Source organism: Rutidosis leptorrhynchoides, chromosome 10 (genome assembly GCF_046630445.1).
Source record: "Rutidosis leptorrhynchoides isolate AG116_Rl617_1_P2 chromosome 10, CSIRO_AGI_Rlap_v1, whole genome shotgun sequence".
Taxonomy (NCBI): domain Eukaryota; kingdom Viridiplantae; phylum Streptophyta; class Magnoliopsida; order Asterales; family Asteraceae; genus Rutidosis; species Rutidosis leptorrhynchoides.
The window spans coordinates 9,140,815-9,161,193 of NC_092342.1; the positions used below are offsets into that span (position 1 = coordinate 9,140,815).

The 20,379-nt window shown below is 34.1% G+C and overlaps 2 protein-coding genes across 4 annotated transcripts; one reads left to right on the forward strand and one right to left on the reverse strand.

The window, feature by feature from the left end:
• Window positions 1–7,763: 7,763 nt before the first annotated feature.
• On the forward strand, window positions 7,764–16,812 carry LOC139871628 (uncharacterized). 2 transcript variants are annotated; one of them, XM_071859347.1, is made up of 18 exons: window positions 7,806–7,888; window positions 8,027–8,261; window positions 8,607–8,738; window positions 9,249–9,320; window positions 9,460–9,530; window positions 9,615–9,714; window positions 9,790–9,888; window positions 9,974–10,100; window positions 10,243–10,376; window positions 10,504–10,563; window positions 10,664–10,881; window positions 11,223–11,655; window positions 12,108–13,019; window positions 13,484–13,657; window positions 14,466–14,983; window positions 15,661–15,909; window positions 16,137–16,259; window positions 16,356–16,812. In XM_071859347.1, exons 2-18 carry the CDS (start codon window positions 8,112–8,114, stop codon window positions 16,486–16,488), a joined length of 3,705 nt encoding a protein of 1,234 aa, XP_071715448.1. In that variant the 5' UTR covers window positions 7,806–7,888; window positions 8,027–8,111; the 3' UTR covers window positions 16,489–16,812. The 2 variants fall into 2 exon arrangements, with proteins under 2 accessions (XP_071715447.1, XP_071715448.1); XM_071859346.1 differs by having other exon boundaries at window positions 7,764–8,261.
• Window positions 16,813–17,190: 378 nt separating this feature from the next.
• On the reverse strand, window positions 17,191–20,159 carry LOC139872391 (uncharacterized). Of its 2 annotated transcripts, XM_071860255.1 has the most exons (4): window positions 19,604–20,159; window positions 19,309–19,476; window positions 17,784–17,980; window positions 17,191–17,418 (listed from the first exon to the last, which is right to left on the reverse strand). In XM_071860255.1, exons 1-3 carry the CDS (start codon window positions 20,066–20,068, stop codon window positions 17,798–17,800), a joined length of 816 nt encoding a protein of 271 aa, XP_071716356.1. In that variant the 5' UTR covers window positions 20,069–20,159; the 3' UTR covers window positions 17,191–17,418; window positions 17,784–17,797. The 2 variants fall into 2 exon arrangements, with proteins under 2 accessions (XP_071716356.1, XP_071716355.1); XM_071860254.1 differs by lacking the exon at window positions 17,191–17,418 and having other exon boundaries at window positions 17,595–17,980; window positions 19,604–20,158.
• Window positions 20,160–20,379: the final 220 nt, after the last annotated feature.

A 20,379-nucleotide genomic window follows, 5' to 3' on the forward strand; every position in this document is an offset into this window, starting at 1 on the left:
TCCAACAAAATTTGTTAAGCAATCATTTTTCAAGTAAACACGGTCGAAGTCCAGACTCACTAATGCATCCTAACAAACTCGATAAGACACACTAATGCAAAATTCTGGTTCTCTAAGACCAACGCTCGGATACCAACTGAAATGTTCCGTTCTTATTGATTAAAAACGTTCCATATTAATTGATTTCGTTGCGAGGTTTTGACCTCTATATGAGACGTTTTTCAAAGACTGCATTCATTTTAAAACAAACCATAACCTTTATTTCATCAATAAAGGTTTAAAAAGCTTTACGTAGATTATCAAATAATGATAATCTAAAATATCCTGTTTACACACGACCATTACATAATGGTTTACAATACAAATATGTTACAACAAAATAAGTTTCTTGAATGCAGTTTTTACAAAATATCATACAAGCATGGACTCCAAATCTCGTCCTTATTTAAGTATGCGACAGCGGAAGCTCTTAATAATCACCTGAGAATAAACATGCTTAAAACGTCAACAAAAATGTTGGTGAGTTATAGGTTTAACCTATATATATCAAATCATAATAATAGACCACAAGATTTCATATTTCAATACACATCCCATACATAGAGATAAAAATCATTCATATGGTGAACACCTGGTAACCGACATTAACAAGATGCATATATAAGAATATCCCCATCATTCCGGGACACCCTTCGGATATGATATAAATTTCGAAGTACTAAAGCATCCGGTACTTTGGATGGGGTTTTTTAGGCCCAATAGATCTATCTTTAGGATTCGCGTCAATTAGGGGGTCTGTTCCCTAATTCTTAGATTACCAGACTTAATAAAAAGGGGCATATTCGATTTTGATAATTCAACCATAGAATGTAGTTTCACGTACTTGTGTCTATTTTGTAAATCATTTATAAAACCTGCATGTATTCTCATCCCAAAAATATTAGATTTTAAAAGTGGGACTATAACTCACTTTCACAGATTTTTACTTCGTCGGGAAGTAAGACTTGGCCACTGGTTGATTCAGAACCTATAACAATATATACATATATATCAAAGTATGTTCAAAATATATTTACAACACTTTTAATATATTTTGATGTTTTAAGTTTATTAAGTCAGCTGTCCTCGTTAGTAACCTACAACTAGTTGTCCACAGTTAGATGTACAGAAATAAATCGATAAATATTATCTTGAATCAATCCACGACCCAGTGTATACGTATCTCAGTATTGATCACAACTCAAACTATATATATTTTGGAATCAACCTCAACCCTGTATAGCTAACTCCAACATTCACATATAGAGTGTCTATGGTTGTTCCGAAATATATATAGATGTGTCGACATGATAGGTCGAAACATTGTATACGTGTCTATGGTATCTCAAGATTACATAATATACAATACAAGTTGATTAAGTTATGGTTGGAATAGATTTGTTACCAATTTTCACGTAGCTAAAACGAGAAAAATTATCCAATCTTGTTTTACACATAACTTCTTCATTTTAAATCCGTTTTGAGTGAATCAAATTGCTATGGTTTCATATTGAACTCTATTTTATGAATCTAAACAGAAAAAATATAGGTTTATAGTCGGAAAAATAAGTTACAAGTCGTTTTTGTAAAGGTAGTCATTTCAGTCGAAAGAACGACGTCTAGATGACCATTTTAGAAAACATACTTCCACTTTGAGTTTAACCATAATTTTTGGATATAGTTTCATGTTCATAATAAAAATAATTTTCCCAGAATAACAACTTTTAAATCAAAGTTTATCATAGTTTTTAATTAACTAACCCAAAACAGCCCGCGGTGTTACTACGACGGCGTAAATCCGGTTTTACGGTGTTTTTCGTGTTTCCAGGTTTTAAATCATTAAGTTAGCATATCATATAGATATAGAACATGTGTTTAGTTGATTTTAAAAGTCAAGTTAGAAGGATTAACTTTTATTTGTGAACAAGTTTAGAATTAACTAAACTATGTTCTAGTGATTACAAGTTTAAACCTTCGAATAAGATAGCTTTATATGTATGAATCGAATGATGTTATGAACATCATTACTACCTCAAGTTCCTTGGATAAACCTACTGGAAATGAGAAAAATAGATCTAGCTTCAAAGGATCCTTGGATGGCTTGAAAGTTCTTGAAGCAGAATCATGACACGAAACAATTTCAAGTAAGATTTCCACTCGAAATAAGATTGTTATAGTTATAGAAATTGAATTAAAGTTTGAATATGATTATTACCTTGTATTAGAAAGATAACCTACTGTAAGTAACAAAGGTTTCTTGATCTTGGATGATTACTTGGAATGGATTTAGAAAACTTGGAAGTAAACTTGCAATCTTGGAAGTATTCTTGATTTTATGAAACTAGAACTTTTGGAATTTATGAAGAACACTTAGAACTTGAAGATAGAACTTGAGAGAGATCAATTAGATGAAGAAAATTGAAGAATGAAAGTGTTTGTAGGTGTTTTTGGTCGTTGGTGTATGGATTAGATATAAAGGATATGTAATTTTGTTTTCATGTAAATAAGTCATGAATGATTACTCATATTTTTGTAATTTTATGAGATATTTCATGCTAGTTGCCAAATGATGGTTCCCAAATGTGTTAGGTGACTCACACGGGCTGCTAAGAGCTGATAATTGGAGTGTATATACCAATAGTACATACATCTAAAAGCTGTGTATTGTACGAGTACGAATACGGGTGCATACGAGTAGAATTGTTGATGAAACTGAACGAGGATGTAATTGTAAGCATTTTTGTTAAGTAGAAGTATTTTGATAAGTGTCTTGAAGTCTTTCAAAAGTGTATGAATACATATTAAAACACTACATGTATATACATTTTAACTGAGTCGTTAAGTCATCGTTAATCGTTACATGTAAGTGTTGTTTTGAAACCTTTAGGTTAACGATCTTGTTAAGTGTTGTTAACCCAATGTTTATAATATCAAATGAGATTTTAAATTATTATATTATCATGATATTATGATATATAATATATCTTAGTATGATGTATATACAGTTAAATGTCGTTACAACGATAATCGTTACATATATGTCTCGTTTCGAAATCATTAAGTTAGTAGTCTTATTTTTACATATGTATTTCATTGTTAATACACTTAATAATATATTTACTTATCATTTAATATAATTAACCAAGTGTATCAATATCTTAATATGATTCATATGTACCTAGTATGACGTTGTTATAACAATAATCGTTATATATATCGTTTTCGAGTTTCTTAAATTAATAGTCTCATTTTTATGTATATAACTCATTGTTAAAATACCTAATGAGATACATACTTATAATAAAATCATGTTAACTATATATATAACCATATATATGTCATTGTATAGTTTTTACAAGTTTTAACGTTCGTGAATCACCGGTCAACTTGGGTGGTCAATTGTCTATATGAAACCTATTTCAATTAATCAAGTCTTAACAAGTTTGATTGCTTAACATGTTGGAAACACTTAATCATGTAAATAACAATTTCATTTAATATATATATAAACATGGAAAAGTTCGGGTCACTACACACACACGAGAAGCACTTTCCCAGGAGGTCACCCATCCTGGTAGTGCTCTCGCCCAAGCACGCTTAACTACAACGTACTCGTACACCCGCTCTGCCTGTGGTCCCAAAATGCGCTGTGTCATTTAAGCTTGAGTATTACCTTATAATCCCATGATCACTCATGTCCATGGGCGATGTGGGATTTGCCTAGGGTGTTACACTGGAAGGGGTGCGCGGCGCGCTCTCATACATGTGTGCGTCGCACACAATGATCTGAACCGTCTCTGATCACAGTTTAATTACACACAACTTTCCACACTTCATGCACCTTATTTACACTTTTGTACAATAAATATTAGGGTGTTACAGGAGTATTCCTTGAAGTTCACTATCACGTTCATGTATGGGGTAACATGATACGAGGCACCCGAATCTAAAACCCAAGATTCGTCAAGAACCTCTTTTTGGTTCATCAACGCATCTTCGATCACCGTAGTCACATGCTCCCACCCGACTTATGACTCGGGCACTTTGACTTATAGTGACCAACTTGTTGACAATTCCAACACACCACGTTCTTGCTCCTTTATGGACTTCTTGACCCAACTCTTCTTCTACTAACACTTAAAACTAAACCCGAACTCCCATTCGAATCTTTCATACGAATATCTTCGCTAACATTCAAATCCTAGATTCCTTCAAAAGTAAGTTTAGTAGTTCCGGATGAACCACTAACTGACGTAACCGTACCGGCTCAACTATCGGACAATGAAGATAACAAAAACAACGCCTCAAGCTCATCACCGAATTTAATATTCACCGATTTCAACCGAGTTAAAATAGAATTAAATTCGTTAACATGATTCGCTGCCGAGGAACCCTCCATCATCTTATAATACACCAATTGCCGAATCAAGAAAACTTTGTTCAAAGCGGGTGACTTTTCATACATGTTGGATAACGCCGTAATCAATCCAACGGTTGTGGTTTGACCCACAATGTTGTAAGCAATGTTCTTGGCCAGAGAAAGTCGAACAACGCTTAGGGCTTGCCTATCCAACAACTCCCACTCGCCTTGAGTCATCTTTTCCGGTTTAACACCCTTCAACGGTTGGTAAAGCTTCTTTTGATAGAGCATATCTTCAATTCGCATCTTCTAAAAGCTAAAATCATTCCCATCAAATTTATTAATCTTCACATCACTTTTTCCCGCCATTGTTCCCATGAAATCAAACCGAGGCTCTGATACCACTTTTTAGGAATAAAACAGGTGAGCGCTAACAAGACTTGATAACCTTAGGTTATCAAACCCACTTACAATAAACGAATATTTGATGCATATGAAGAAACTAGCATAAACGATAAAGAAAAGGGAATTTAACGAGGTTATATGTAATCACGAATGATTACTTTAATCCTCGGCCACCAAAGAGAGTTATTTTATTGATAATTTTCGTGGATGCATGTATGGGTTACAATAAGATGTTTAAATAGGCAAAATTTAACAAGGAAACTACTTAACGAACGAGAAACAAGCTTCTAGACAATTCTGGCCCGTCTGCCACATTCTCGAGCCCACGACCATGCACCCCGTGGTCGCAAGGTGCTCTTCTCCTGACCTGATTAGAATTGCAATTTCGCGGCCACAATGTCTGTACTCGTGTTCGCGAGAATCAGTCATCAACACCTTTATTTATCGTTTTACGATTCCTTGTTTAACTAGCTTCGCACTCCTAACACATGATGCATGTTATTCTTCGAGCATTTTTTAGGGATTAGAAATTATGATTTAGGGGTTAGATTTAGAGTTTAGATTGAATTTTTAACACGAACGGTTTGGATTTAGGATTTGGGGTTTAGTGTTTTGGGTTTAAAGGCTTAATCCAAAACACTAAACATTAAACTCTAAATCGGGTTAAATTTTTTAAAAAAACTTCATAGAAGATGAATCAAAAAAACGTTCGAAGAATAACATGCATCACGATGAATGTTATTCGGAATAACATTTATTGATGAATGTTATTTTTTCGAGCGTGTTCTGGTTAAAATAATAACATTTATCACAATTTGTCTTTTTTAATTGTTCAGATTTTCACCTAATCTTTATGTTTGTAAAAATTTAAAAAAAGTGAAAAAATTAAATTTACTTCCCCCAAAAAAGTGCTTATCTCTTGATGACGACCCTATAGAAATGATATATGATATGATACGGAGTATATGATATAATCGATATAATTGTTTTGAATAATAATTAATTTTTAAACTTTATATATGGCTAAAGTTTTAAAACAAACTAATTTAGTAATTTGTAACTTCTTACTTAAATTAGCAATAATCATTAATAGAGTTACTTTTAGGTTTAATGTGACATGCTTCTAAAACACCCATTTGCCATTGTTTGCTTCTCCATATAATCCATATAAGGTATGTATGATAGAAGTATATGTATTTTTTCAAGAAAAACTGAAAAAGAAATATAATGAAGGAATTGCTTTCACATATTTGGCACATGACTTCATTTAACGAAAAAAGAGAGGGCAATTATACAGAAGGACGTCGAGCGTTTTTTCTGAAACTTCAGTGACGACTCAAGCAAAAAATAAGATTAAGGATGACATAAGTAATTTAGGTACAAGTTCAAGGACGATCGGTGTATAATTTTGTCCATTTTATATATGTCTTTTTTTAAAGGCAAAAGCACACACCAATCTAATACTAACACGAATATATACATCATGAAATGTTTTAAGCAGGACTCGAACTCTCAATCTCAAAATTGTAATGGTGACCTCAATACTGTCAAACTATTAGATGTTTGTTTTATGTGTGTCTTTTTAATTTATTACCAGATGTTTAAAACAAACTAATTTGGTAATTTGTGACGTCTTAATTAAATTAACAATAATCATTAATAGAGTTACTTCTAGGTTTAATTTGACATACTTCTAATTTCTTAAACACTTATCTTGGTATTGTTTTTTTCTCCACGTAAAGTATGTATGATATGAATCATATAGCATGTGGTACATGTATTCTTCTAAGAAAAACTGAACAAGAATTAAATGACGGAATTGTCCTCACATGTTTGGCACATGACTTCTTTTAACGAAAAAAGAGACGACAACTATACGGAAAGACGTCGAGCGCTATTTTATGAAAGTTCAGTGACGACCCAAATAAGAAAAAAAATTAAGAACGACGTGCGTCATTCGAGTACAAGTTCAATCACTTACAAAGGTAATAAGTACTATGTACTTTTGGTAGTACATACCCACTATTAATGAGTAGTACACTAATGGTAATAAGTACCATTTGTAAACTTATTTACTTTGGTAGTACATGGTAATAAGTACCATTTGTAATCTTATTTACTTTGGTAGTACATGGTAATAAGTACAATTTACATTTGGTAGTACAACTAAGGTAATCTTTCCACTCATATCTCTATAAATAGAGAGTTAGTCTCTTCATGAAAAATACACAAGTGATAGAGAATAATACACACATTAGAGAAACAAAATTTATGGTACTTGGCAAATCATTAAAGGAATTAGGTTGTGAAAACCTGAAAGCCTTCCATTCGTGATCGTTTTCCCCGACCGGTGATCTAAACGTCAATCCTAGTCGTTTCCGCTACTCGTATTCGGTATGTCTCGAATTTATATAACCGGAGTAGTTGTGTCCATTTTATATGTGTCTTTTTAATTAGGTATAAGCTTTAGCTAGTTCGTGAAACATCCCTATGTTCCCTACAATTAGACTATTTGTAGTGGTTAGGGGCGTGAGTTGCTTTTTATACTTTTTTAATGACTAAGACGTGTGGGTTGTTTTTGTAGAGTAGTGGTGGTGTGGGGTTTTGGTGTGTGTTATAAGTATTGTGATGATGTGTTAAAATATAATTGGGTTAAATATTAAAAAGAAGGTAAAAATAAGATTTTTAAAATAATAAAAATCAATAAAGTGGCAACTCACTCGGGTTGCCATACCCGTTGCAAGCAAGGAACGCCCCTAACAATGCCTTAATACACCACAAGTTGGTGTTGCTTGGATGCCACATAGGCAACCCACACCCTTTTTACAAACCGATACAACAAGTCTTATACAAATACAAATTCTACTTGTTAACTTAAAACCGAACGTAATGATTTTACTTTTTAATCAAGATTAAACTCAGATTTAGTTTAGATACCAGAAGTAATAAAAACATCTATCTAAAAAAGAATCTGGAATAATTCTGTACGTTTATCAGTTTATGCTTTTTTCCAGAAACAATATACACCACTAACAATTTATCCCAATCCCTCCAATTCCCATCTTCATCCTCCTCCTCACTGCTGTTTATCTCTGCCCTACTGTCGTTGATTCATCAATCAACCCCCCTCGTTTACAACGCCTCAATCACTTCTATTTTTCCTGCGTAATTTATAAAATTAGTGTTGATTAACATTAATCCATCGACTGTACGTTGTTACAGGTACCGATTTAAGTATCATCAGTTTCGATTTTGAATAATTGAAACAAAATTAGGTCAAAATCAGATATAAGATTCGGGTCGGATCATGTCGATACCGAAGGAACCGGAGCAGGTTATGAAACAAAGAGATGGATCCGTGTTAGGTAAAAAAACAATCCTCAAAAGCGATCATTTTCCTGGATGTCAAAATAAACGATTGCGTCCTCAAATTGACGGTGCTCCAAACTATCGTCAGGTAATATATATATCTATATTTCTATATCTGTATATAATATAATAATATGATATAATATAATGTACATGTAAATGTAAATGTAATGTAATTATCAGTTTCGTCTAAATTTATTTTATACTAATTTGGCAATCTGTCACACAGTTTTGATTGAATAAAATTGAAAATGAAAACACTGATAGTATAGGATGTGTAAATGAATTTTTGCAATTGTGTTCTCAATTCGAACAGTACTACTGAAAATTTGTAGTGATATTTGTCATGGTATTGTATGATATAGGCTATTTGTTTTGAATACGAGTTCAAGTGTTAGATGAGTTTCTAATGCATTTATTTTACGGTCATTAGGCTGATTCATTTCGTGTTCATGGTGTTGCGATACCGACTTTGGATGGGATTCGGAATGTTCTTAAGTATATTGGGGCCGAAATGGATGGGAAGCAAGCAAATGTTCTTTGGATTAACCTTCGGGAGGAACCGGTAATATGCTTATCTTTATAACAATGATATTTAAGCACTAATCTTTATTGTTGTTGTATGGTTCCTTTTGTTTATGGTAATGCAGTATATATGAACTACTATAGTAATCAGATGGAATATGAAGGATTATTAAAAATAAAAAGGTCGTGGATGTAAATGGTTGAATCTTGTTTTATTATTGCTATTATGTATGTATACATTGCTTAACAACCAAATATGTAAACATACATATTTATATGTATATTTATGTGTATATACTTGGTTATGTATGCACACACAGACACACATGCAGATTCACGTGCTTGTGTGTGTATTATGTAACATATACATATACATCTGTATAAGCGTCTACATCTTGATGCATACAGTGGATGTAAGTGCGTGTTTCCGTGTTTACGTCTGTAAATGTGCTGATATACACAGACATGTATATATAAGGGAGGACCTTTGCAATCTGCATCAATGTAGTCATTGTGACCTAAATTACAGTGCTAAAACTTCTTGAAACAGGTGGTTTATATCAATGGACGACCGTTTGTCTTGCGTGAGGTTGAGAGACCTTTCTCCAATCTTGAATACACGGTATGCTTATCTATTATCTCTGTTAACCATACCACAAGTTTGGACTTCACACACACATAATGGTACAACATATGTATATATAATACAATGCATGTACATGTCATTTGATTGTATGTCTACACTTTTATGTTATGAATAGGGTATCAACAGGGCAAGAGTGGAGCAAATGGAAGATCGACTGAGAGAAGACATATTACTAGAAGCTGCTAGGTATTGTTATTGTATATATATATTTTTTTAAATGTGTATTGACTTGTTTCCTTATGTTATCTGAATGGTTAACTGACTAAACAGATATGGAAATAAGATCCTAGTTACTGATGAATTACCAGATGGTCAGATGGTGGACCAGTGGGAACCGGTTACATCTGAGTCCGTGAAAACACCACTACAGGTTGGACCAGTTACTATTTTTTTCAACAGAAGCAATTGAAAATTCTATATCCATTTTTTAATTTCTTCATTGTAGGTGTATCTGGAACTACAAACTCAAAATTTTCTTGTTGACTATGAACGCGTCCCAATAACAGATGAAAAGTCACCCAAGGAGCAGGATTTTGATACGTTGGTAAGCTTGTATGTGTTAAAAATGTAAATAAATCTACATATTTTTATCTTGCTTACCATGTCGTTTATGTTATCATTTTTTATAGGTTGATCGAATTTCCAAAGCTGATCTCAAGACGGAGATCATTTTTAACTGCCAAATGGGGCGGGGACGTACTACCACAGGGATGGTGATTGCTACATTGATCTATTACAACCGAATTGGTGCTTCTGGTACTTTTTTTTATTTCTTTCAAGTACTTTCTCGATATCTTTCAAGTACATCTTATCATCCCTCAATCTTATAATTTCGAGTATAAAAGTAATAACTGCATATCTCGGTATACTTCATTTTTTGTTTATGTATTATTATTAGGCTTCCCAAGGATAAATTCAATTGGAAACGTGTCTTCGTGTGTCTCAAATGCTAGTGATAACATGCTAAGCACGGAGGAAGCACTTCTTAGAGGCGAATATACCGTCATAAGAAGCTTGATCCGTGTGTTAGAGGTAGTTGCTAAATAAAATTGCTTTTTTTTTTTTTTTTTTAAAGCTGCTAAATAAAATTATCCTTACAGTAGTTCTCTAGCTAAAACAGTTTCTTTGAATAATTTCTTGCTAATTGACATGCATTTAGGGCGGTGTTGAAGGCAAAAGACAAGTGGACAAAGTAATTGACAAGTGTGCCTCCATGCAGGTAACATATCTTATTGTTATTCTAGTATTTTAATCAATAACTCTTTGACAGTTAATTGTTGATTAGTAGTTTTAAGCCTGCATTTCTGGGTGTGTAACAGAATTTACGTGAAGCGATTGCTACATATCGGAATAATATTTTGCGTCAATCTGATGAGATGAAAAGGGAGGCGTTGCTATCTTTTTTCGTTGAGTACCTTGAACGATATTACTACCTTATTTGCTTTTCTGTATATCTCCATACAGCGAAGTCCAATGCTAATTATAATTTTTATCATTGGATGAAAGCAAGGCCCGAGTTATATACCATTATTCGCAGGTAATAATATATCTTTATGTAACATGTAAAGGTAACATACTTTAAGTCTTTTGATCAAGGTGACCAATTATTAAATGTTTTGATTTAGGGTAATCTGACCCGGTTACCTGGTCTAAACGATGACGTGGCAGCTGAAGTCATGGTAACTTTGACCATGTAAAACCTTTTTCCTCCTTTGATATGTCGTATTAAAACTGGTTAACTTACAAAGTAATCCTAAACTGGAACTTTAAAAGTTTGTTAAACAATACCCCAAATCAAAATAAAAGTGTGTTATCTTTCTAAGCAATATGAGCAAGTATTTGAAGTGTTGTATACTGAAAAGTAGTTGTGTATTGCAGGTTGTTGAGACGGGACCCAATGGGTGCGCTTGGTTATGCAAATTTAAAACCATTAAATAATATAAGAAGTAATAAATCTGGTGATCGTCACCCGTTTGAGATGGGCATTGTTGCTGTTTCAAGAACCGGGGAGGTTTTGGGAAGTCAAACCGTTCTAAAAAGCGATCATTGTCCTGGCTGTCAACAACCGAATTTACCTGAACGAGTAGAAGGTGCGCCCAATTTTAGAGAAATTCCTGGTTTTCCGGTTTATGGCGTTGCAAATCCAACCGTTGAAGGAATTAAATCCGTTATTCAACGAATCAGTAGCTCTAAGGAGGGTAGGCCTGTCCTTTGGCATAACATGAGAGAAGAACCAGTTATTTACATTAATGGAAAACCATTTGTGCTTCGCGAGGTTGAGAGACCTTACAAAAACATGCTTGAGTATACGGTATTGCGTTCGTCCTTATTACTGTATTAGTTAATTACAAATCTGCCCTGTGCTTTATTTTCCTCATTTAATTCTTGAAACTTAATATTTCAAAGTCAAAGTTCATAAATTTATAACTCGAAATCAAACTATCGTTTAGAATCATAAATATCAAACCCAAAATATACGAATACTAAATCGTTTAATTTTGTGCTCTTGATTATTATGAGTTCTATTGATATAGTTCTAAGGAAAATAAAATATTAAGAAAAAAGTAGAGATTAAAGATGACATTGGTATATTGTCAATGCTCAGTCATATTGAATTTGGACCAAAAGGGTTTGACTGTGATTATTTAACTGTAAAGTGACTAACTTCAGGATATTTGAAACCCTAGAGGCGATCTTTGGTAGTTTACTCCTTGATTTATATCACTTGTACTACAAGAATGTGATACTAAAATTTGTGTGTAGGGAATTGAACGTGAAAGAGTAGAGAGAATGGAGGCTCGATTAAAAGAAGATATTCTTAAAGAGTCCGAACGTTACGGTGGTGATATTATGGTTCTTCACGAAACCGAAGACGGAAAAATATACGATGCTTGGGAACACGTTACTACCAACGTAGTCCAAACCCCGTTAGAAGTGTTCAAATCCTTAGAAGCCGATGGTTTCCCTATTAAATATGCCCGTGTGCCTATAACAGATGGTAAAGCCCCTAAAAGTTCAGATTTTGACACTTTAGCCCTTAATATTTCATCAGCATCAAAAGATACCGCCTTTATATTTAACTGCCAAATGGGCCGAGGAAGAACAACTACCGGCACCGTAATCGCGTGTCTTGTGAAACTAAGAATTGATTACGGGAGACCGATTAGGTTTTTACTTGATGACATGGCATGTGGAGAAGAGTCGGATAATAATACATCAAGTGGCGATGAAAGTGGACCCGAGTGTGCATTGAAGGGTAGAAAACGGGTAGATGCAAGTCGTGTATTTGGTATAAACGACATTCTTTTATTGTGGAAGATAACGAGGTTTTTAGATAATGGCGTGGAATGCCGAGAAGCATTAGACGCGGTTATCGATAGATGTTCGGCATTGCAGAATATACGCCAAGCTGTACTAAAATATAGAAAATTATTTAACCAACAACATCACGAGCCACGAGAAAGAAGGGTGGCGTTGAATCGTGGGGCCGAGTATTTGGAACGTTATTTTCGGCTCATTGCTTTTGCAGCTTATCTTGGTAGTGAAGCGTTTGATGGTTTTTGTGAACAAGGTGCGTCGAAGATTACGTTTAAAACTTGGTTGCATCAGAGACCTGAAGTTCAGGCAATGAAATGGTCTATAAGATTGAGACCTGGACGATTTTTTTCAGTTCCAGTAAGTATATTCTGATTCAAGCATATTCTCAAGTAGTTTCCTAGTAAAGGCGGTATATTTGATGGGTTAGGTAATCTGGTATGAGTTCAAATGGGCTGAGTTGGTTACTTAGTTTGGGTTAATCCAACCACTTATCGTAAATTTCCAATATTTGCTCATAAACAATGTCATATATGATTGCACAAGTAATATGATTCTGATATTAATATACACTTGTTAAATATATGATGAATTTGGGGACATTATACTCGTTAAAATACATGTTGGGTGCCTTTTGGCCCTGTCAACTCTTTTGATATGTTTCCTTCTATGCCTGTCATATCGGGTTGTCTATTTGATCCTTAGAGAAAAAAACCCGACCCGAGTTGACCTGTCTAGAAGTGAATGGATTGAATTTGCCACCTCTTATCTCGGTAAGCTAACCATTGTACATCACTCTGAATATTTTTTTTTTTTATTTTCAGGAAGAACTGAGAGCTCCTCAAGAGGCTCAACACGGGGACGCCGTAATGGAGGCAATCGTCAAAGAACGCAATGGTTCGGTTTTGGGGAAGGGATCAATACTTAAGATGTACTTTTTCCCGGGTCAAAGAACTTCTAGCCATATTCAAATACATGGTGCTCCTCATGTTTACAAGGTAAATTGATTAGTTGAGATGTGATTGGACATATATAAATTAACTTGGAGAAATAAAGTTTGGAACCCAACATAAATCTCTAGTGTGTCCTAGATAGCCAGTTATAATTTTTTTTTTTGTGAAACATGTAATCCCACTGTTCACTCTCTTCGTAGCGAACAAAGCAGTGGCGGAGATTGGATTACTTTAGAGTTGGGTCACCATCATCTTAGTAATCAAACTAATGTAATGATTTTCTCCTGCGAGTCCACATTTGACTTTTGGGAGTCAAATAGGTCATTCATAGCTCCCAAGTTTGAAGCGTTAATATCTTTCGTTATATAGTTAAACCCTCTCAGATATATGGAACTTAACTTTACTAGTATGCTTAGCATTTGAGAGAAGTTTCGTTAGTAGGGTGCCTAGTTTAGGTAGCAAATAACAAACTTATATGCGAGTCCACTGGCTTTGATATTGCGTTTACTCGTCTATATCTGGCAAGATGGGCGGGGTTACATGAGAGGTTGGGTTAAACGGTATCATTTTTAGGAGGGGGTTATTTTGTTTATTTTTACTTATTAAAATTTACTAATTAACGCTATGTTTATGATTCGAAAAGAATTTCAATCTATATTTTTCAATACAACGATTAGGAGTTCGTATGCATTTACTATGGCTTAAGTTGACTTTCAACCTGTTCTTTTTCACTAATATATTTGATTTAACTTGTTAAACATATGTACCCATGCACTAGTAAGGTGGCTGATTATTTATTTATTTATTATTGTGTTTATTTATTATTTATGCATCGAAACTTGGTTGTTTTCAGGTGGATGGTTATCCAGTGTATAGCATGGCAACCCCAACAATTGCTGGTGCCAAGGAGATGCTAGCTTATTTAGGTGCCAAGCCCAAGTCGAATCCCGAAAACGGTCATCACAAAGTGATTGTAACCGATTTGCGTGAAGAAGCTGTTGTTTACATCAACGGCACACCTTTTGTTCTTAGAGAATTAAATAAACCTGTAGACACGCTCAAACACGTCGGGATCACTGGTTCAGTGGTCGAACACATGGAGGCTCGGCTAAAAGAGGATATTATTTCAGAGATTAAAAAATGTGGTGGCCGAATGCTTTTACACCGTGAAGAATATAATCCGGCATCAAACCAAGCGAGTGTTGTTGGATATTGGGAAAATATATTTGTAGGTGATGTGAAAACACCTACTGAAGTATATTCTGCTCTGAAAGATGATGAGTATGATATAGTGTACCACAGGATACCATTAACTCGAGAACGAGAACCCTTACCTTCTGATATCGACGCACTTCAATACCGTATTGACAAGTAAGTGTATTTTCAAACATTTTTTTGGTCCATAATAAATACCATACATAATACATACAGTATATAGAAAGAGTAACTGCAGAAAAATGCAATGTACCAACTTTTTAGCAATATATGCATTCTTTGAACCTCTAAATACAACATATGATTTGTTACCAAAGCTTGCGATATGTTGTACTCCCTCCGTCCCAAAAAGAATGTCACCTAAGAATTTTTGTTGAATTTAAGATAGGTTTCATAGATGTCAGTTTTGCCCTTATATTCAAACTTCAAAGTAAGTTTTGTCCTTATATTCAAAGTAAGTTTGACTGGATTTATTTGATAAATAAATGACTGAGAATAATAAATGAGAGTAAATTGGAGAGTTTAATGATATTTAGTAGTTAATTGTTGCAAGTGGACAATTATTTTGGGACAGATATAACTAGTAAGGTGGACGCTTATTATGGGACGAAGGGAGTATTAAATTTGTTATAATATGTTAAGTATAGTTGCATTATAACCATCACAAATTCTATATTTTGGTAAGACATGATAAATGATAAGGATGTTGCATTAGGCGGTTGAAAAAATACGATGCACGACTTTGTAAAAGCTGACTGGTAGCATTGTATCTTGTTGCAGTTTGCCAATCCTTGAAAAAAGTTTTCGTAACACTAAAGTGGCTTGTTTCGCAGTTGTGCAGGGTCTTATTTGTTTGTGTCACACACGGGATTTGGGGGTGTTGCGTATGCGATGGCTATCGTCTGTCTAAGACTTGAATCGGAAGGGAATTTAGCATCTGGTGATCATCATTTATTATCTTCTTCTGAAGATTCATATTTAGAGGCCCGTCAAAGGGGGGATTATCGTGACATACTTAGCCTTACCAGAGTTTTGGTGCATGGTCCTGAGAGCAAATCAGATGTTGACGTTGTTATAGAAAGGTATGTCTTAATAATTATATGGAGTTCCAGTTATCAGTATTTTATAAAAATATATATTTGGATAAATAGAGTTTTTACATTATTAAAGGGCAACATTATCAACCCCTTCATTCGACTCTCATTTTTTAAAAAGAAACATTTTTCGTTCACATAAAGGTTGGATTTGTTCATGTTATCTATCTATTGATGAGTCATTACAGTTTTTATATTTATTTTTGTAAAAAAAGGTGTGCTGGAGCTGGGCATCTTCGAGATGATATTTACTTCTACAGCAAGGAACTTGAGAAGTTTGAAGGTAAAGATGATGAGCATCATGCATACATCATGGATATGGGTATCAAAGCATTAAGGTCAGTTTTTAGAAGGGCAGAGTCGTAATTACCTCTTATATTTTCATCTGGAGCCTTTGAACATTTTCTTAACCTTTTTACGTTGTACATGTGCAGACGATACTTTTTGCTGATCATGTATAGATCGTACCTATACTGTACATCTGCTGCCGAGACAAAGTTCACAACTTGGATGGCGGGCAGGCCTGAACTAGGTCATCTTTGTAACAACCTCAGGATCGATAAATAATGTTGCATATGTAAATGTCTGTAACACACCTTTATTTGTGCATAGTGAGCGATGTTTATAGTCTACCAACCGAGTCGCTGGCCCAAATATTAATGATGCATCATTCATTTGGCAATATGCTGATGATATTGTATCTAGTGCTAAGGTCAGGTAGGACTTTTTATAGGTTATAGATGTGTAGGATTTGCACAAAATTTGTGTTTTCAAGATTCTTGTTGGTTTAGTAGCTTTGATTAGGTTAAATTATATCTGTAACTTATAAAATAAGAGTCCGTCGAGATGTTGCGGTTGCTCATTTGTTGGATATATTATTTTATTATTGCACTTGTTCAGAGTCAACAGTATTTTATCTTGTAAAACAATATATTCTTCATTCTGTTTATAATTTATTCACACGTTTTTTTTTTCAACAACTCTAAAAGGCTTTAAAATGTCGAAGAGGAGATTAGAGGTTAAAATTCTCATTGTTTTGCTATAACTCCATATGCAACTTACAATTTATTGCAAATCTCTTTGATCTAAATCAAGGGGATCTTATTTCGCCTAAAAGAAGCAATATATAAGAATTTTATTGATCTAATCAATATAGAGTATTTTTTTTAACGATAGCTATATAAGGTTATCATTAACACGTTTAGATCCTTCTACATAGCAGTTGCATATTTACTTTACTTTTAAGTGACAACTATATAAGGTTATCATTAGCACGTTTAGATCCTTTTACATAACAGTTGCATAGTTACTTTATAAAGTACTTTAAAGGGACAGTTATTAACATGTTTAGATCCTTTTACGTAGCAGGTGATCTTACATACTTTTTCAGAAACGGACGTCTGAGAAGTATCAATGGGCAAGGCTCAGCAGAGTCATGGTAAACAATGAGTTGCTCGTTGCGCCAGTTTTAAATGACTACACGAAAATCAACCAACTCTGCCACCGAAAAAGGAAAGTTTCGATGACCCGTTTAGGTCGTGTACATAATACATCTGAACAAAAATACTTGTCATTTGCAGGTAACATGAAAAGCGAAAAACTTTTCGGTTTACCATTTATACTTCAGTAAAATTATCTATTTGTCCTGGTTAACATATCAAAGAAACCACAGGATAAAGATTGTTCACAAAATTTCTTAATTTATTTGTCACTATCAAAAGAGACTGAAAAATTGGACCAACTGAAAAATAATTTTGTTAGTTACATACATAACATTACATCCAAGAGTAGCCGTGCAGCTTAACAAATGAATAGCTACTGACCCGTAAATTGAATTTAAAAGTACACAAAAAAGGACTAACCAGAACGGATAGTGTCATAGTTTTTGGGCTACTTCTCGAATGCAGAAAAGGTTCATTTTTATCTCTTTGGAAATCCGGCCTTCAACAAGTTGAACAGGCAGCCACATTTTTGGCTCCACTTCAACCATGTATGAAAGAGTCGTGATATATGGTTGACCAACTAAGGAACCACTCTGCTCAAGAGTACCGGCGGTGGACTGCACCATCAAAAGTCGAAACACATTTAAGTTTGTAACAGAAACATTAGCATATAAAATAAAAAAGAATCGCAGTTGATTACGTGCTATGGCCTATGGGTTCATAAAAAGCAGTCAAATGCTACATCCTCAAAATGCAGTAAAATAAAATTACATTAAATACAAAAGGGGGTTTAAATGAAAGATGTGGCCACCATGTATGAAGCTAATAGATGCGAATTCATCACTCCTAAGCTCCTGCTCCTTGAGCATGCAGTTTCAGAAGACAAAATGTCTACGGCTTCTACAATGTTTAATGAAATGACATCCTAGCCAATAAATTTATCAATCTAAGACATAAGAGTTTTCATGCCACATCTTATGTTACATAAAATATTGTAATTTCACAGATATTTAGATGCACATTTACTATTTGGAAAGAAATAAAACCAAACACTTTACCCCATATGACTTGTTTATCTATTATTCTTGTTTTAGTTACATTCTGTTCGATCGTGAAATATTCATCATCCTTACGAAGAGTTACAATTAGCAATTCGTAAAGGATCAAACCGGGTAGTTTTTTATACGCAACTACAACACTTGTGAATGAGAGTTCATCACTTGTTTGTTGGATCTTTCGTCTAACTATCCTAAGCCTAACAGTTCATCTTGCAGTCGAGTAAACTCTCTCTAACTTCCTTTGCTTATCTCCTATTCTTTATCACTATGTACATGAATTCATAATGGACCAAAACTTCCAACTTTTAGCTCTATACATAGTTTAATCATCTTTCAAGGGCTTCATATGACCCCAGTTCTTGCATCATAACTTATGGTCATCACTCTTGGTTATTTGTACCATTATACTTGATAAATATATCCCTCCTTTGAGCACAACAAAGATATGTCATCAAATTATTACATTTTCACCTCGATACATCACTTCATTGCATTCATATCTCTATCTTATTAGTTAGGGATAAGTATGCCTTTATACAATCTCTATCACGTTTTCATTCAACAGGCCTTTATATTAGCCTTACCTTGCCACTATTAATCAATAGGTTCTCTAATGTAATACACACTTTCAACCTTGAATATATTGATGTAATATATTCAAAATATGTTACATCATACGGTAGACTCGGTTAGAACATATACCTCAATAAATTTATGACAGAAGATGAAGGTAATCCAAAATCAACTAGATATGTGTAAATTTACTAAACACATCATGCCTGAACAGTAAAGTATTTATAGGATTTAATGAGGTATATAGTAATTATAGATTATAGATTATATACAGAGGGTGAAACGGAAACTGGTGACTAAAGGCAAGGCCTAACCTGCTCAATACACCATTTTCCTTCAAAAAGTTCAAAATCACCTTCAATCATCTTAAACTCTATCACACGTCTTTCACCATACGGTAGACTTTCAAAATCTTTTTCATAACAATCAACAACTCCTTTAGCATTAAATTTCAATCCAAATGCTAGTTTCTGCTGCCCAATCTGTAATCCCAAATTAGGGCACGAATAAATATAACTCCCATACTTGTAACCTTACAATGTAAATAAGTTAAAAAACTATTAATCAATCAATCATACCAGCATACAATCATATATCACGTTTATATACCTGAAGAAGACGAGCAAAGTTTTCTCTCTTATCAAGCACTTGACTAACAACAAGACTAGGTATAAAATCCGCCAACCGTTCATAATCAGTCAAAATCCCCCAAATTCGTTCTACACTAGCGTCAATCACCACCGTTGACCTAATTCTCCGTCGATTCTTACTCAATTTCTCAATCTCAACCTCAATTCCATCATCATCGCCGGAATCACGTTCATTGATCTCACAATCGCTGCTATCAGTCAACGAATCTCGGTTAGACGATGATGATAATACAACAAATGATGATTGAAACGGAGGTATTGAAGTAGAAGTGGGAGCTAGGGTTAATCCAAATGTTAGTGGTAGTGATTGTGGACTGTATACGTATATCGGAGTGTATCTAAATGTGGTGGTTTGTGTACGTATATCGGTGATATAATTGATCGGTGTATTTATTATAATCGTGTTTGCCGGACTTCGTGCCATTTCCGGCGATAGTAACCGTCCGTATGTATCGATTTACTCATCAGTACTAGTAGTAGAATATAGATATAGATACATTACGTTACGAGTATATTATATGGCTGGAAATGGATGGATATTCAGTTTAGTTTATACACGTGTCTTTTGGAGCACCCGGGGTAGAGTTTGAAAATGTTTTTTACGCTACATTAGCGAGAGGATAACGTAGCTGCAGTAAGCGCACAATTTTATTTTTGGATAAAAATGACTCGAATACAATTTTTCTTAAAGTTTTATGACAGAACAATTTTTTTTAGGAAAAAAAAAAAAAAATA

What these genes read in the sequence shown, in the direction of transcription:
- LOC139871628 (XM_071859346.1), top strand. Translation starts at nt 8,112, where the DNA reads ATGTCGATACCGAAGGAACCGGAGCAGGTTATGAAACAAAGAGATGGA. An exon ending in GTGCTCCAAACTATCGTCAG is followed by an intron (nt 8,262 to 8,606) that starts GTAATATATATA and finishes TACGGTCATTAG; the next exon opens with GCTGATTCATTTCGTGTTCA. An exon ending in TCTCCAATCTTGAATACACG is followed by an intron (nt 9,321 to 9,459) that starts GTATGCTTATCT and finishes TGTTATGAATAG; the next exon opens with GGTATCAACAGGGCAAGAGT.
- LOC139872391 (XM_071860255.1), bottom strand. Translation starts at nt 20,068, where the DNA reads ATGGCACGAAGTCCGGCAAACACGATTATAATAAATACACCGATCAAT. An exon ending in ACTTTGCTCGTCTTCTTCAG is followed by an intron (nt 19,477 to 19,603) that starts GTATATAAACGT and finishes TTGGGATTACAG; the next exon opens with ATTGGGCAGCAGAAACTAGC. An exon ending in GAAAATGGTGTATTGAGCAG is followed by an intron (nt 17,981 to 19,308) that starts GTTAGGCCTTGC and finishes TTGATGGTGCAG; the next exon opens with TCCACCGCCGGTACTCTTGA.